The sequence below is a fragment of the Chaetodon auriga genome, chromosome 19 (assembly GCF_051107435.1).
Source record: "Chaetodon auriga isolate fChaAug3 chromosome 19, fChaAug3.hap1, whole genome shotgun sequence".
In the NCBI taxonomy this organism is placed as follows: Eukaryota; Metazoa; Chordata; class Actinopteri; order Chaetodontiformes; family Chaetodontidae; genus Chaetodon; species Chaetodon auriga.
In genome coordinates, this window is record NC_135092.1 from 12,061,468 (window position 1) to 12,079,514 (window position 18,047).

Genomic DNA, 18,047 nt, shown 5'->3' on the forward strand with positions numbered 1-18,047 from the left:
AAATGATCAGACAGCCAAGCGATCAAAGTGCGACAATGTATGTGGGTGTGAGGTCTGCAAAGGCATGCGTGACTGCAAATGGCTTCAGTCGTGTTTCTAAGCAACATTCACATCCACTGCTCTTCCCTTTCTTCTCTCATGCCGCCTACGACAAACTATTTCAGTGTGGATGAGCATTTCGCTCCAAAAGCATCCATCTCAGACAATTTACAACTCTTACTATAACAGTACAGGTTTTGACTGGAAAACACCCAGTAAAAGGTGAGATAGCCACCATCCCTTCTGCACATGAAGGACGAACTACTATGACCTTGCAGACCAAGGCTGGACACAGCACTTTCTAGAACAATGGACACTATTGTTCCCTCCCACATAGCTGACTGAATTTGCAATAATTTACTTATATTAGGCTGTTGGCCCATGTAAAATGACAGGCTGTTAAATATTAAATCAGACAGTCTGAAAGATTTTCTGTTTTTCCCATTTTCTATACATATATTTAGCTGTGCATTCCTTATAAACAGTTTTAACTGTACAGCTGACTGTTCAAGATGATCTGTCGGTGGGTCTCTGATGAACTAACTAACTATTTCTCTCCACTAGCAGAAGTCTTGCTTTCTACACGTCCGTGCACTATTTAAGCCTTGCAGTACATTGTGGCTATCATTGAGTAAAAGCCTGGGTGTACTCCACCTAATTCTTCCTCTGCGGGACAGTCTCTCTCTCAGCAGAGCATACCATTGAACCAGAGAGCACCATCCTGCCCTGCTGCACGCTCTTCATCTCATGGAAACTGCCTACATAAACCAAGTATCTCATTTAGTTGGCATTCTTCTCCCCATACTACTTCTGACACTCCCTCCATCCCCTAAAACTTATCCCATCCATCAGCAACCCTCCAGATTTTTCCTGTCTGGCGTTTGGCTCTGTGTCATTACGGTCACCGTGACAACAGATGAGTCAGATGCTGTGGAGACGCCTCACTTCCTGTGAGTGTAGAGTATCATAGACAGAATGAATGACTGAACCAACATGAAGAAATTCCTCCCTAAAGACTGATTCATAGCCAACAGAACCAAATCCTCATTTGGAGATAGTTGTGGTCTTTGTAGGATTCATCAAAAAAAAAAAAACATCACATCACATCACATCACACTGTACAGTCACCTTCCAAAGTGATTCAACTTGTCTGTATAAAAGTTTGTCATATCACCAACACCATAAATCATGGCTCCTCAACCTCATGACCCCGTTTTTAGGTCCCTGAACTCTCATGACACCCTCAATTAGAGCTGACGAGCTGTCATGTGAAATTGAGCAGCACGTTTCTGTTTACAAGAGCATGGAGGAAGCTCTAAATGGTTTACATCAACATTACGATTTGAATCTATTTATTTTTGTCTTAAATGGAAAAATATCAACAAGCCGTGGGGTGCTGCTGACTCCAAGGTTGAGAAAATCTGCCATAAATCACCCGAAACTGCTGCAGCCATACATACACAGACGGTGACTCAGCCATGCAGACATACACGTGTGCGCACACGGTTGCATGTACACACACCTTACACAGCCATGAGCATGTGTTACAGTACTCACATCGGTTTTTCTAAACTTGGCTTTAAGGCTCTTCATGTTCAGTCTGGTCCATGCAGTCACTCACTCAATCACTCAGTCAAGGCTGTGGAGAGAAGAAACACAGATGTTTAAACTCAGCCTCAGTGATGTTTGCTTCCATTTCAAATGTGATTTAGTGTTTCTGAAAAGACTCATCTACCGGACTTATCAAGTATTTTGTGATGCTGCAGGGATCTATGTGCAGTGGCAATAGTCTACAGCCTTAGTAAATCAACATATTGCTTGTAAAAACTGCTCATTAAAGCCTCATCAGCAGCGACAGTAAGTGATATAAGCAAATGTGGAAAAAAGTTTTCATACCGAGTTTGATCACAGTGCTCTATACTCGAGCTGTCACAAATGTGAAGCACTTCTACATTTAACTAGTTCTCTCCAATTAATGAGCAGTTTGGGGAAAGGATCTCAAACCACATGCACTTCTACTTTAAACCTGTGGCTGGAAATGGTACCCGGCTTTGTATTGTGTCCTATAAGTATGTTTTCAGTCACCACAGAGCCCTTGGGGATGTGTGGTGACTATATTTTAGTGTCTTAACTGTTTCTTAACATGCCTGAAATTACCTTCTCAATGATTTACTCCCAGAATATCATTGGGAGCATTCCAGTCAAAAATAGTACATACTTCCTACATACTTTATTATTTTCAGAGTCCTTTGTGGAAAAAAAAACACCATGTAAGCAATCTGAGCCTCTTTGCAATTACTACTGGCAGTTAGGTCTGAGAGAATAATATTTAAAATGCATTCATAAAGATTTTGCAGACACAAAAATAGGTTAAAAAGACTTTTTCAGATTGTGAGTCTCTAGTTTAATGTGGGCAGATGCTGGTGTGTTGGAGGGGGTGTACAGTAAGTGGGCACATCAAGGACAGCCATGTCTGGGCTCCCGTGGCAACATGTAAAAAAGATTAGCCCATATTTGCAAATCACATTCATAAAGATTTGTTTTTTCGGGGAACCCCTGATGAGAGCCCATTAATGCCACAGTGGACCAAAACAACAATTAAACAGTAGGTATATCTCAATAGGTTTTTTTTTTGGTTTTTTTTTTTGTTTTTTTAAAGAACAGATATCCTACAAATCTGTTGTCTCACTGCTGGACAACAAACTTTGCTCCTGAATCCGCTGACAAACTTCAAACTGCCACCAACAAACAGTTCAGAGCACAGTCTATCATGTGGCTACCTGTGCGTATTTGCATACGGCTCCTCAAACAATGGGAGCTGCGCGTGAGTCTATGCACAAACATTAACGAAGCTGCAAAAACTGTCAAATGCGCGCGACGTGAACGCTTGAATATGAGCCTGGACGGCTTGTAACCGCCGTGGGAACGCTCACGAGCCGTTTAATATCCCGCTGAGACTTACAAACAGTTAGTTACGAGCCTTTTGTAAAAATGTCCAGCCATCATTTCGACCAACAACTCCGTCCATGATATGAAATTACTGGACACACTTACCCGGTCCAGTGCTGGGAGTCGCGGGAGGGCAGGACACATAAAAGAAACCGTTTTTTTGTGCCAAAAACAGATTCGCTACCGAGCCGGTGAGAAAACAGCGAGCCGTTGTTGAGCTAAGTCGAGCAGGAGGATGCATAAAGGAGAAGAAAGCCGTGCGCCCCTCCACACTGGCCCGACTCGGCCCGCATACATTAGAAGTTGTTCCCGGACTCCTGCCTGTCTCTCGCTCGAGACTCAACTCAACTGCTGTTGCCCGGTTTAGGAAAGTGACGTCACTCTCACAGTGCTCTCGTGACCGCGGCGAGCGAGCCCTCTTCTGTTCTCCATTGTGCCCCATTCATGTTCTGGCTAAAGGAGTATTTCCCACAAAACCGCGCTCACACACCTACAATAGAATAAATTAGCCCAGGTCTCACTCTTTCAGCCGTGGAAGCTTGTGTTACTTCACCACAGTGAACTGTATATGTTAGACCAGGTCCCTGAACTCCCCTGACCCCCCCAAAAATGTCGAGCTGGTACCTGACCTCCATGTAGTTGGAGATCCAATGTAACAATCACATATTTCAAGCCATTTAATGTATTTTTAATTAAAATTAATATAGCAATGCATGTGTGTATTTGCTTAAAGATGTATTCCAGCATGTTAGTATTGCACATCCATAAAATTAGGGGACTTGCTCAGTTGGCCTTTACCAAAGTATCATATTTCAGGTACTTTACTTGAGTATTTTCATTTAATGCCACTTTCCACTTCTTGAGGCTTATACTATTGGACGGACAAAACAAACATTATGAAGGTGTCACTTGGGGGTCTGGATAACTTTGGCAACATTTTTCTCTATTTTCAGTATTTTTACAACCCCAACAATTAATTGATTAATAGAGAAAATAATCATCAAAGTCACCCATAATGAAAATAATCAATAGCTGGACTCCTGTACAGTTAAAAATGAGCTCCGCCTCAACCAACTACAACAGTAAAATCCTGCTTTTACATTAAAGCGTGAGTAACAATAATCGAAAATAGCAAAACAATCAAGGGGGACATTTTTCTTCATTTAGTGCTCGTACTTTTGATACTTTAAGCACATTGTCCTGATCATACATTTGCACTTCTACTTAGTATACTTAAGTATACTTAATTTTCAATGCAGGACTTCTACTTGCAACAGAGCAACAGACCCTTAGATAAGACTACTCAAACTGCATGCAAAGGGGACCAATATATTGTGACTTTAGTCCTTATTGATCCCCCCTGGATCATCTGGATCTGGAGCATTTCCCATAATGCATCCACCAGATCCACAGAGGATATCATTCGGCTGTGTTTACAGGCTGTGTAGTACTCATGATGTGTTAACTGGCCTTCATGTGTAAAATCAGCATGTATCACCTCAAAGGCTGAGAGGCAGCCAGTCAGACAAGTCATGTTGACGACGTGCATCTATGTCGCAACAGCACTACAGTGAAACATTTTGATGCAGGTAAGAACGTGTCTGAGCTGTAAGGCTGTTATGCTGATTCTATCTGGTTAGATGAGATAATGCGACCAGGGCTACCTCACTGTCTACGTGTCTGTCATAAACAAAAACCATTCATTAAGAGTAAATGTTCAAATTTTTCGATTTATGGCAAATTTTAAGAATCAACCACTTGTCTCTCAGCTCAGTATATATCATTCATATACCGTCTGTGGTGACCTATTCAGATTGTCCTGGTGAATGTTTCCTGTATAAGTATGAGCAATATTTTTTACAGTAAGTGCTTTGGGAACTTCTGTGTTAAGAAAGAGAGAAAGGAAATAGCAGAGAACAAGAGACAGTGTGACTCAGAGATACGGAGGCCTGCTCATAGGTTAGTCTGCTTAGCCAAGGTGTGTCCTCCTTTATATGTAATTTTGACTCAACATGTACAATGACTTTACAGACCAACAAAGAATGCAGGCAGTGGCATGAAGTCTTATTAAATATCAACACAACACCATCTAGTGGAGGCGCTATTTACTACAGTGTTGTAAAAATAGGTGATAAAATGTATTTCTAAAAGAGGCTAAAATGTATCCCCACACAAAAGTTTATTAATACAAACCATAACTATTTGTACACGTGAGAAAATATCTAACTTGGCAATACAATTGTTGAAACATGTACTGGATGCATCCATAGGTGAAAATGCAGAGATTTATTAAAGGTATGAGGAGGTGGAAGTAAAGGTAATTTGTGTGTTAAATAAAGCAGACATAGACATTGTTGGATTTACCTGCTGGATTAAAATTAAAAAGAATGCATGGTCCTCTATTGACACCTGTTTGTGGTCATTTTTGAACATCACTGTGGGCCCCTACGAGTCATACAGACAAGAGGTGATGATGCAGAACACACCTGAGGGGCATTATAGTGGATATTCTGCTTAAGGGGTGCATATTGACTAATAAGACGGGGGCCACTTTGCCTGTAATCCATCCTTAACCCTTCCCCACAGCACATAGCAGCATAATCTGTTCGTTTCCATGTTTTAAAGACACAGAAACAATGGTGCAGTGATACCTCCTGGTTTTGTTTACACTCAGATAACCTGAGTTTGACCTGAATTTCAACATGGTTGTGCTAACATTCAGATGGTTAACAGTATTAAATTCTCACGTATTAAAGGTCAGATTTGATCAAATTTTACAGAAACGCATCTTTTCCCCAAAAAATATTTGTTGCATCACATTAAACCGCTCTCCAAATAACACATGGGCATTTAATTTATTTGTTACGTTTGTTCTCAGTTTTTGATCGTCTTTCACTTTTGCTTTTATATTTACTTTTTCTATATATTAATATCAATGGTTATGGCCTCTGTTTACAACGCAATGACCCACAAAAGGCTGAGATTCCAAAAGTGACGTTACTGTCACGTGACAACAAAGAGTCTTTATCTGCTAGAGAGATATTTTCCCTGCACTCGGGCCTCCACAACTATCTAAGGTGGAAAAACATAATTTTATGTATCATCTAATGGAAGTTGGGGCACTGTCACATTTTGCCATTATAAATTACAACTTAGCATTAATTTAGCTATTGTCAGTATAGCCCTGTAGTGTATTCGTCACGGCTGTATGCTCCAGGAAGTAGTCGATTGTCGAAGAAAGCGGAAGTGGTAGCCGTGAACTGTTTCATTCCGGATGTGTAGCTTTGCTCCATCGAGCAACTTCACGGCCATCAAAACAAACAACACACACACACACACACACAGAGAGAGAAGCTAATGTCAGAGAAAGCTACTGTGGGGTATCATCCTGCTGTGTCACCATGCTACTGAAAACTTGTTGCATTTACTGCACCGGGTTGTTTTCTATACTATTTCTGATTTCAGGCATTGCCTTGGTTTTGTCTGACGTGTTTCCACATTTTGTTCAGTCGCTGGTTACGAAGGTAAGCATCTTTTTCAGGCTAACGTTTTCAAACAGGCTTTAACGTCTGATCATCGCCAAATAAGCTAAAGTTAGACATTTTGTTGACGGCTAATTGTAGCTAGCTTGATTTGATAAAAAACAGTGTCTTGATTTTACAACTGATTTTTCGTCGTAGAAATATTTGCTTGACAACTTCAGGTCTTTAGCCAGCCAACCTATGAGGGTGAATGTTTTTCTAATGACTCAGATTTAGGACTGTAATTTCAAACGACTCCTAAAGTCAGACATGTTGTGACAGCTACTGATTATAGACAGCTATGAAGCAATGTAGCTGCTTGTTGGGGTATTTTTTCATTTAAAACTTTGCATTTTCTGCCCCCATCATTAACTCTTAATTTTGTTTACCATATTCAAATCACCTTCATATCTGGCATAGGTTTCAGTTGGTCTGTTCCTGCTCTGTGACTGACCAGCCTCACCTCACTTGGCCTACTTTAATGTGAAGTTAATTTCATGACAGCTAATCTAAATGGTGATTTCACCACTTGCAGCACGTTTGTGCAGCAGCAGCGTAATCGTCATGTGATGTGAGGACAGCTGAATCAGCAGCACGCTATTTGTGGAAATCATGCAGTTTTCTCATCTGTGCAAACCAAATAACCCACTGCCCTTTGTCCCCCACAGAAGGTCGTGTTGAAGAATGGAACAGAGGCGTTTGACGTGTGGGAGAATCCTCCAGCCCCCATTTACATGCAGTTTTACTTCTTCAATCTGACCAATCCCATGGAGGTGGTGAAGGGTGACAGGCCTGCTGTGGTGGAGATTGGACCATATACGTACAGGTGAGAGAGACGGTATTTCTCTATTCATCTGCTCTGTAAAACAAAAGTGCAGATCTCACAGCCAAAAACAGGAGGGGGACACAAAAGCCATTGTTTTCAAGGTGCCTCCTTCTAATTAACATCAAACATGAATAAACAAACTGAAGACGCCACTTGAGTACAATTCTACCACTATTTTTGGGGTGAGTACAACGCTAGGCAAACATGTTGCAGTTGCACATTTATAGTTTCTACAATGGAAACCAGGTCTGTCATCCCTCAAGGGAGAACAATTCTTCAGAAACGAAACCCACATGTTTCTTCCATGACTAAATTACTGTTGTTTCAGAAATGACAGTGACATCTCGCAGAGTCATATTACTGTGGTCCTGTCTCTGGCCAGCTTCAGGCAGCTCGTTTGCCTCTCCACTCTCAGCACTGACAGACACAGTAGCTTTGCACAGCTGCCGGTTTGTCTCGCTGAGAATTATGAAGTGCATCACTGAAATTTTTACTTGTTTCCTTCCTGCTGTTCTTCCAAACAGCATTTTACTGTGTCAAAAAGTGGATCTTTACCATAACGGTAGCCAATCCAGTACTTGAAATATCCCTGTGAACCGCTGACATACTTGTACAATCTTGAAGTTCATGTTATTTTGCAAACCCAGCTTTGACTGACACCACTATTTTTTTTTTGTCTCTATAGTCACACATGTTCAACCTTGAATCTCTGCTCAGTTAAACTGGAGGAGTTTCATGCAGCTCGTGTGGAGTTTTTCAGAAAAAGACATTATTAGTGACTTCCTGTCCTACACTTGCATGCTACACAGAGATGATGATTAGCTGTGTAGAATAGCTGAGATCCTCTTTTCTGAAGAAGACTTTCATTTTTTCAGATTGTCAGTAAGTGCATCATCACAGCAGCTGTCACTGTTGCTCAACAAGTACTAAGATGTATTTTCCTTTTTTTGACAATCACGTGAAATTGAGTCAGGGATGGAAATAAGTTAAAAGGAAATGTCTACTTCCTCTATTACATCATATTTCAGCCAAATATATGATTTTCAACACAGAACTTTGTGAATGTTCAACAGTAACCTTTCCTCTGCAGTCTGAGGTACACGTACTACATTTAATGGGAAATTTAGTATCATCCTACTTTCATATATAATATGGTGCTAATGTGGTGATTTGTTTGATATTGCACACAGGACTTAGGGCCATTGATGCTGCATCTAGGAAGATAATATCACCCTGAACAGACTAATTAATTGTTTTTTTCTGGTAAAATATTTTCCTGCACGCTGTGATAAGGAACTAGCAACAGACCTCAAAACTTAACCCAGCTGTAACTTTTGTTCTGCACAGAGAGTACCGGCCTATGGAGCAAGTGAACTTCCAGGATAACGGCACTAAAGTATCCGCTGTCAACACAAAGACCTACATATTCCAGCCTAACATGTCCCGAGGCCCAGAGAGTGACCTCATCAGGACAGTCAACATTCCTGCAATGGTGAGCCACAGAAATCAATAATTGTCTGGTTTCTTTTATTGGGCAGCACCAAACAAACTCAGAAAGATCTATTCATTACATAATAAACAATAAATCACTGACTCTCAGTCCAGGTGTGTTACATCACCAAAGTGGTTATGAGATCATTTTGGCGGCAAAAGAGTAAAATCATCGTCTAAAAGATGCACAGGTTACTATATTTATCAATGTTTATCATTCATGTGATGCTTGTTTTGTTCTCTGATACTTATTTCAATATTTTGGCTGTGATTTCCTAAATTGATCGTTTGGTCTGTTGTAATGTGCCACTGCTATGTGCGTGCAGTGTAGTGCTGCAAGTTGTTCTTAACAAGATTCACTTCCTCCTCCTGTGTAGACGGTGATGGAGAAATTCAAGGATCACTCCATTCTGGCCAATCTGATCTCCTCCTACATGAAGGCCACCGATGAAGGCCTGTTCACCACCCGCACAGTGGGAGAGCTGCTGTGGGGATACGAGGACGGCCTGCTTAAAGCCCTCAAAACTGTGCGGCCTGACCTGGATGCTGTTTTCGGACTCTTCTATAAGGTCTCATTTAAGCATATGAACATGTTACTGCACGCTTGTACAGACTGGAGTGTGTGTGTATTCATAAAAAGCTACAAAAGATGTCAGATAATCGCACAGAAGCTTTAGTAGAATCATGAATTGTAAAGAGTCTAATAGTCTCTAATAGTCTCCTGTGTTTTTTTTCAGCTTTCTTGTGTGAGAGCTGTTTGTTGAAAATATTGCTTTTTCTCTCACAGAGCAACGCTTCAAACGACGGTGAGTACGTGTTCTACACCGGACAGCAGAACTACAAAGACTTCGCTCGAGTGGATACGTGGAATGGTGAAAGGTAATTACCTCCGCTCACCTCAGGCAAAAACTGACAATGACTGAATGAGAATTATCTCTTGGCTCTGTAAATCCAATTAGTGACGATCATTGATTACATGTCACTTGAATGGATGAGAGTTGGATAACACGTGATCGCATCAGGACCAGACAGGATATGATGAAGGCTTGATTCATCCTGTTGATATGACACTGTTCCTGTGTCTCTGTGTCTCAAAGTCACACTGTGTTAATCCTCTTTTATCATCAGAGATTCTCTTTCATCAGTGTCTCTCTTAAATCTGATTGTTTCACGCTCTTCTGTTGTGTCTGTCAGTGAGGTCTAACTGTGATCCTGCATACTTGACTTGTTAGTCAGCTGACACTGCACTTTCAGGAGTTGTTTGGCGTTTTGTGAAATACACATTTGCTTTCTTGCAGAGATTTGGATGATAAGGTTGATACCTCCCTCACGTCTGTTAGTTAAATATGAAGCTACAGCCAGGAGAGAGTTAGCTTAGCTTAGCATAGCACAAAAAACGGCACAACAGCTATTCTTTAAACACAAACAGCAAAAGCACCTTTAGTCAAGCTTTTTCTGACCTGCAAACATTTTCAGTGTTGATCTGCTGCACTTAAAACTTTAAAAAAAAACATAGTTTGCCCAATAAATTGGTTAGAAGTCCTTCAGTCAAGCTGAAATGGGAAAGAAATGAAATGGTTGGCTGCTGGGTGCTGCTAAAAAACAGAAACATTAATATTATTCTTTGTGCATGCGTGCAGCTCGCTGAATTGGTGGACGTCTGATGAATGCAATATGATCAATGGAACCAATGGAGCGTCTTTCCATCCGGTCATCACCAAGAGTGAGACGCTCTACATGTTCTCCTCGGACCTGTGCAGGTGAGTAGACACCACGGTGTTTTACAGACTGCTGAGGACCACGATACTGGAAGACTCACATACATGGTCATACACACAGTAGTATTCAGATCTCATGGATGCACTTCTGCTGGGCTTTTCACAGGCTAATTAGCCTTCACACTCATTTGGAGTTTCTTTCTCTCTCTTTTCAGAGAGGGTCTGTAGATATGAGGCATTTAAATCACCACAGTTGGAAAAGTCCCTTTAAGTTCATGTGGGCTTTGTTTTTATTTTCTCCCAAAGATATCAAAGGTTTGAATTTAGTTTGCCTCGAGCACAGCCGAGCGTAAATCTTCTTCAGCTTTAGGTAATATGAAATTGGTTTCAGTTCAGGCTTTCTGCTTCCTCTTTTCCTGAGTCATTCTTTTCCTTATCAGCTTGGCTTGACTTGGCAAATGGCTCTCCCGTCGGTCATCCTAAGAACTCTTCCTGAGCCTTTCCCTCAGCATTATTCATGTCTGGATATTGGATTAGGGACACCAGTTAACTTGGTCACTGCTGGCCTCATAAATGAGGTCACTGTTAGCTTACTACCTATTTAGTGCTGCTTGAAACAAGCCATGGTTTATGAGGCAGTGAGATGTCAAAGACCAGCACAACCTTTGAATTACTTTTGGTAAAACCTGTTTGTGCTGTGCAGCTTTTCTGTAAATCAGCTTACCACAGAACTCATGTATGAAATTCCGACTTTTGTCACACTTTCAGTTTTGCAGGATTTATTTGTGCCTGCCAAGATTAACCAGCATCTGACTCTGTTTCCAAGGTCTCTGTACGCTTTGTATGATGAGGATGTGACCGTGAAGGGGATCCCCGGGTATCGCTTCAGTCCCCCCAGCGAGGTGTTCGCCAATCTGTCCGTGAACCCGGCCAACGCGGGCTTCTGTGTCCCCGCTGGGAACTGCCTGGGCTCTGGTGTGCTGAATGTCAGCCCGTGTAAACAAGGTGGCGTGCGCTAAGCAGCTGATCTGCATGGAACTGTGTCCTATAGTCAAATGTTCCTCACAAAGTGAAATGCAGTCTTCTTTCTCTCACTGAGTCTTCTGTGTGTTTAGGAGCTCCCATCATAATGTCCTCACCACACTTCTACCAGGCAGATCAGAAATTTGTTCAGGATGTATTTGGCATGAAGCCTAACAAGGAGAGGCACCAGACGACGATTGATATCAATCCGGTAGGAATTTCGACTTCAGTCCTTAAAGAGCCCATCCGTCTCAACCTTTTCTAACCTTTTGTAATTTCATGTGTTCAAGGTCAGATTTCTGCCTGCGTGCTTTGGAGGATTTCCTGGCGCTGGGTTATCTCCCAGGTCGCTTTTTCATTTCAGAAGCAGATCCATCTGGTGTTACTGCATCCAAATGAACTTTAGCTTGCTAACAGTGGCAAAGCGCGTTCACTAGAGTTGCAACAGTATTAGATTTTCAAATTACTACTAATACAGGAGAATTCAGTGTTCAGATAAGGAAATACACTGTTTTAATTCAAGCATTTGGCAGCACCACTGCCCCCACGGCCCACTAGATGGCGCACTGAGGCCCACCAGTGGTTGGCTTGTGGCTGGTTGAGAGTAATACTCTGCTTGGAAGAACAATTTTTGTCCTTTTCTCTCAGAAAGTTAAATTAACTTGTTTAAATTCTTAAAATCACATCTATTTCTTCTCCCTCATTCAAAAACCAGAATCTCTGAATGTTTCTTGTCACAAGTTTAACTGCTGAGCACAAGATGTTTCCTACTTCACTGAAAAGTCTGTGCGCTGGAGGTTTCAAGTTTCCACTTCTCACTTCTCACAGATGAGCTTGAAAACAGCTTTCTGGTGTCAAACTCTGCACATGCATCATTCTGCACAAACATCCAAGTCAAGTAACAAAAAGGGAAACGTATTTTTAAGCAGAGGGGGACTTTAAAGATGCCATTTGTGTATTTACTTTATACCCTCATGTTGTCAATGTGATTCATAGAAACATTAGTAATGCTGATATGAAACATCCATGTTTCCCACAAGGCCATGACCTCTCAGCTTTGTCACCGCCAGCCAGTGGTTACCCACGAGGCGGGAGTTTTCTTTTTTTTTAACAGTGGTTAAAAATTAAAGCAGAGGTACATGGAACAGAGCTGTCACTGAAGATAAGCTCACTGCTCTTATCGTGAGTAGTACTGTAATAACTTGGCTGAGGGTTCTTGATAAGTGGAAGAAGACTGAAAAACACTTCCAGGAGAAGAGTGTGTCTTTAGTGCAACGTAAGTGCTCAGTGAGTCTGCAAAGGTGTGGAAGTGAGGTTACTGTTTGAAGAGGAACCCAGCTATAAAAACCTGTCATAGGAAATCTGGGAAGTCATATCCTGTGATGCATCACATACCGTAGAGCTGATAAATGACTGATATTGATAAACCTTTTTTTCTGGTCCTGAACGTGACCCTAATTTGACTGCTGAGAGAAAGCAGACAGACTAAAAGACATAAACAGTTAAGACAGGAATAAGATCTAATTATACGACAGTTCTGTTTCAGTCTTTCTTCAGATTGGTTTCTTCTCTTAGCAGCCATGCAGTGCTTACTTTGCATAAAGACTCGATTGAACCCCTTTTCTCTCGCTGCAGTGTATTTTTAGAGGTCTGCGTTGGCACAATTTGGATGTAGTGAACTGAAGCTTACATAAGCACAAATGGAAAATGGATCGTGATGCCTGAATATCAAATATGGTGAAATATTTCAGGAAAAGGTGGGGAAAAAAAAGCATGTGGACATTTTATCTGTTCGCCTAACCTGCGACTTTCATTTCATGCTTAGTCATGCACATCACACCACCATGTATGCTGGCGGCATCGTGAACTGAAATCAGTCTTTGAAACCAGTAAACATGCTACTGTTTTATCTGTTTTTCCTCCTTCCTAAACGTTAATCTTCACGATGCTGCTACGTGAAATTATTAAGACTGGTCAAAGTCCTGCCACTTCTGTCATAAATGCTGGCATCCAGTACAACTTTATCAGTAGAGCAGTCTGCCCTGGCCGCCTGCTTCAGGGCTGTGGTTTTGGGCCGCCAACAGCAAAGATGTGTGCAGATCCACCTCTGCTGCGGTATGTGTGTGCGGCATGTGTAGGTTGGTGTGTAAGCTCTCAGGTCACTTGTGCCAACCAGACTCATGAAGTACGTTTTGCTGAAAAGTGTTTGCAGCACAAAGATCTGGAACATAATAAATGGCGTCTTGACCACGTGCAGGTTTGGTGCTGAATGTGCTATAATGAGGCAGAAATGTTGATCGATGAGGAGTGACGGGTGTGAGCGTTCTGCACACAGGTCGTTTCAGTTAAGTTTCTCCTAAACCACGTGCACCCTAACAACGTCCAATTCTGTTTGCAGCTAACAGGAATCGTTCTGCAAGCAGCAAAGCGGCTCCAGGTCAACGTCTACGTGGAGAAAATTCCCACCTTCAGGTAATCGACTCATGGCTTCATCAGCGTCTGCAGCTGAGATACTGCACCTTCTTTGTCATAAACCCCCGCTGTCGCCGTATTGGCTTTAATGAAGCCGCTATAACTGTATAACTACTCAAGTCAAGGAAGGGTGCTGGCAAAAAAAAAAAAAAAACTGTAAAGCAATTGTGCCACCATCATCGTTATGGATGGACTTTTGGACAGTCGTGGCTCACCCGTTATGCATCTGCTCGGTATCTAAGGGAGCAGACAGTGATGTCATCTGGGGTCTAGACTGAACAGATGGACATGTTGTCGAAGTTTGTCTGAATGTTTGTTTGCCATTTATTCCTTAGCTTACAGCGTTTGTTCATGTGCTAGTAAAGATAACGGAAACTATGAGTCAGTGAAACATTGTGAATAAGTTCTTTTTGTTTATGCCTTTTTTTTTTCCAGTCAAACGGGAGACGTGAGGACAGTGATCTTTCCTGTGGTTTATCTCAATGAGGTACAAAAAGCACACAAACACACACGTTTTTTGATTTAGTTGCAGACTGAACGCTGGTTGGCCCCCATCAGCGGTCCAGATTTAGGCCACATTCAAAGGTGAAAGAGGGTCATTGACTGTGTTCACATGTGATTCAACCATATGTCTTATGTGTCATGCATAATATCAGAGACACCTTTAACATGATTTTGAAATGATACAACTCATTGGCATCAAACGTCACACTGGTTGGCCCATTTTTATTATAAAGAAGATAAAGGTCAGGATGTGTTGCAGATGGGCTCAGATGGTGGACAACCTGTCATTTATCCTATGTACAGAGTTAGAATTAGTCCCAGTCATTTTTTGTCATGTTTTTCTCTTTTAAAGTGAGAACCTTTGATAAGTTAGCCAGGAATTAATTGCTGTTCTGTCTTATCAGACGTGGATGTGGCAATAAAACCTTTTTTATAGTTGACAGTTTGCAAGTAGAGCTCTCCTATCAGAACATTTAACTTGCATCGAAGCAAAGAAAAGTCGGGATAATTTGAATTTTATAAGCAGCTGAAGGCCTAATTGGGAAATTTAATCACTCCTGAGCGCTCACTAAGGACATTTGTGTCACACTGAATTCGTAGTATTGAGATATGTCACTTTAGAAGCCATCTATAAGTTATGTGCTTTTCTTTTTTTCCAGGTTTACCAAACTTCTTTTTCTTGGCTCGTGTGACTGATAGTTTGAAGAATCTGAATTTGTGAACCCTGAAAGAAAACGACTAAATATTCTTAAGTTTCGGAATTTGGAAAGTTCTTGAAAATTCACATGGAGGAAATCAGACCAGGTGCAGTCTGACAGGTGGTTGTCAAATGAAATTCAGAGTATTCAGAGTGTTCAGCAGCGGTTAAAGTTCATCAGTCTTATGTCCTCTTTGCTTTGAAACAAATCACAGGCGCGAAATGGTGAAATAGGTCTGTTTACTCTGATAGATGATCTACCTCTGCATTGCTTTTCTGTCACGCTGAGCTCTGCCTCTCGTCTCGCCCTTCCCGCCCTCCCCTCAGAGCGTGGTCATCGACGACCCGTCGGTCCTGAAGCTGCGCGCCATTGTTGTCGAGCAGAGTGTCGTGGTGAACATTCCGTTCATGCTGATTGGTCTAGGCATTATTCTGGGAGGAATCTTCATGTTCCTCATGTGTCGACAGAAGGTCCCTGAGGTGAGACGTGAATGAGTTTGTGTGGTTGTAAGAGCTGCAACTGACAATTATTTCCTTTTTTTCAACAAGATGTTTATTTATACTTACGCACATTTGAAATGAACAAGTCAGCGCAGCACCTCATCACAGTGTTCATCCAGAATAAGCATTTACAGGATAATATCTGTTTAAAAACATGTCTGTCCTCACTGGGAGGTTTGCTGTTAGTTCCTCCATTGAGAACACTTCAGTTAACATGTCTTGCCTTTAATGAAGTGTGGATGGCAGTGGTTTGAGCTGATACAGTTCAGGTGTTTTTGCCACCAATAAAAGGACGTGCAGCAAGTAAGCCTCTCTTTTCCGTAGACACGTCAGGCTGCTCCGTTCCCTTCAGTTTACAGACGTGTGTGTCAGCGCTGTCTTCAGCTAACCTTCCTGTGTCTGGTTTCATCTTTCAGAGCACTGCTGCAGAGCGACAGCCCCTGCTCTCATCATAGCACCGAACAGGATGTGAAAGGAGGGGGGTCGCCAGTGTTTGCGGTATAAGTCAACATTTCACACAACAAGGGTTCAGTCGATCTGCAGTTTTTTTTTCCCCGTTTAACGTCCAAGTAACACTTTCCCTTCATAACCTCAATTTCACCTTTTAATCTGTTTTTTTTTTTTTTTTTTAACACAATGGTTTTAGGAAGCAGGTGAAGGGGAGTGCATGCTCTCTTTGTATTGTTTGTTACAAGGTCGGGCTTAATTTCTTCCTTTCAAGTCAGTTGTCGTGATGCTGAAAACCCCAATTTTTGTATTAAATCTTATGCTGAGTGTGTTTTTCTTTTTACTCTTGAGTGTGGGAGTTTTGATTGAAGCAACGTGAACTGAGTCATTTAAATCTCTTACCGTATCTAATTTGAAGTGTCAGCTCTGAGCTAATCAAACCTTCAGGAATTTGAGTGAAAAAACACTGTCTGTGTGTTTGTTATTGTCATTATTTGATCATAGCCTGTAATCTTCTGTCTCATAGTAGGCGCTCGCCTTCCTGAAAGGGACAAAATGAAAGTCCCCACGAGGTAGATCATTAAACTTCAGGCTGAAGACTCGGGTTAAGGTTAGATTTAGGCAAGCAGTGGTTCTGGTTATGGTTAGATGAAGTCTCCAGGAAATGAATGTAAGTTTATGGAAGGTGCCCAAAAGTGATGGAAAGCCAATTGTGTGTGTGTGTGTGTGTGTGTGTGCATGAGTGTGTGTCCATAAAAAGAATGGCTACTGAACGGTCGTAGCGATGAAGGATTACTGATTCTAAAAGCAGGCCAGTGGTCACCTCTGTGAGTTCGTACAGCTGTCAGTGGCAGACAACATCCTCCTCCAGACTTTTCTCTCACTCTCTTGAGTTGACCGGAGCTCTGAAGCTTTGGTGAACTGTTTAAAACCACATTCTGTTGTAGCTTTGAATGGAAAATAATATAATGCGGTTTAACATCCAAGTAGATTTACTTCAACAGCAGCAGGATAAAGGGGTGGTGTGGAGTACGGTGTCAGTCTCATGATGGGGTGAAGCCTGTTTTCTGTCCCAGTGTTTTGCCATGAATGTGTGATATTACGCTAAAATCCGCTTCTGAACAGCTTCATGCTCGTGACACTGCCCATAAACATCTCGCCAAATCTCAAACTGGGTTTTTTCCTTGTAAGGACTAGGAAAAAGTCATCTTTTTTATGGTTCAGTTCTGCACTTCTAAACAGCGTATTATCAGGTTATTGTGACTTTATTTAAAGTTTTTTACGCAGAGAGGACTTTGTTTTTATTGGGCTACTGCTGATTAGATTACCCGTTCTTAAAATTGAACAGATTTCCTGTCAGTACAATAACCACTGTTGTCTTGTGTTTGTGTCTTTTTTTTTTTTTTATATGTAAAGAGAATATTGTTTACACTACTACTCCATCACAGTAAAATCGATTTGTAATCAGTGTTAACGCGCTGAACGTCATATATCTAACAATTTGCACATTGCTATTTACTACAACTTCAATAAACCGACTTGACGTTCTCTGAGGGCGTGTATTTCCTCCGTTACACAATGCTGCATTATTTCATAAAGTGCTGTATAATGACTTACTGTGCATTGCTTCTTCCTTCTGAATAGAGGTCACCAGTACAGCATGAGTCCCCTGATGACTTTACACCCTTAAGAGGCTCTGACTAATTTACTGTTAGCACATGTTGAAAGTCTGTGTTGAAACTTTATTCTAATTGTGCCTGCACTGAATACACACACCCTCTCAGACACACCCCTGTTGATTTCTGACTGCTGAAAGTTCGGTCAGAGATGTGTGTGTTACGCTAGCAGCGGCTAACGTA

General features: G+C 41.6%; 2 protein-coding genes across 3 annotated transcripts in view; one reads left to right on the forward strand and one right to left on the reverse strand.

Annotated features, from left to right (window-relative positions):
• The window catches only part of rai14 (retinoic acid induced 14), a 39,938-nt gene extending 36,600 nt beyond the window's left edge, over window positions 1–3,338 (reverse strand). The window contains exons 1-2 of one of the 2 annotated variants that reach the window (XM_076757593.1): window positions 3,094–3,338; window positions 1,597–1,678 (exon numbers count right to left, since the gene is read on the reverse strand). In XM_076757593.1, coding sequence (XP_076613708.1) covers window positions 1,597–1,632 — 36 coding nt within the window. In that variant the 5' untranslated portion in view covers window positions 1,633–1,678; window positions 3,094–3,338. The remainder of the gene's footprint in view (window positions 1–1,596; window positions 1,679–3,093) is intronic. The other variant, XM_076757594.1, reaches the window with a different exon arrangement.
• A 2,938-nt stretch (window positions 3,339–6,276) lies between these two features.
• Window positions 6,277–17,878, forward strand: scarb2c (scavenger receptor class B, member 2c). Its single transcript, XM_076757595.1, has 12 exons — window positions 6,277–6,512; window positions 7,178–7,335; window positions 8,683–8,827; window positions 9,204–9,395; window positions 9,614–9,705; window positions 10,467–10,586; window positions 11,371–11,549; window positions 11,660–11,778; window positions 13,966–14,039; window positions 14,475–14,526; window positions 15,568–15,720; window positions 16,158–17,878. The coding sequence occupies exons 1-12, from the start codon at window positions 6,390–6,392 to the stop codon at window positions 16,194–16,196; spliced, it is 1,446 nt and encodes a 481-aa protein (XP_076613710.1). The 5' UTR covers window positions 6,277–6,389; the 3' UTR covers window positions 16,197–17,878.
• The last annotated feature ends 169 nt before the right edge of the window (window positions 17,879–18,047 follow it).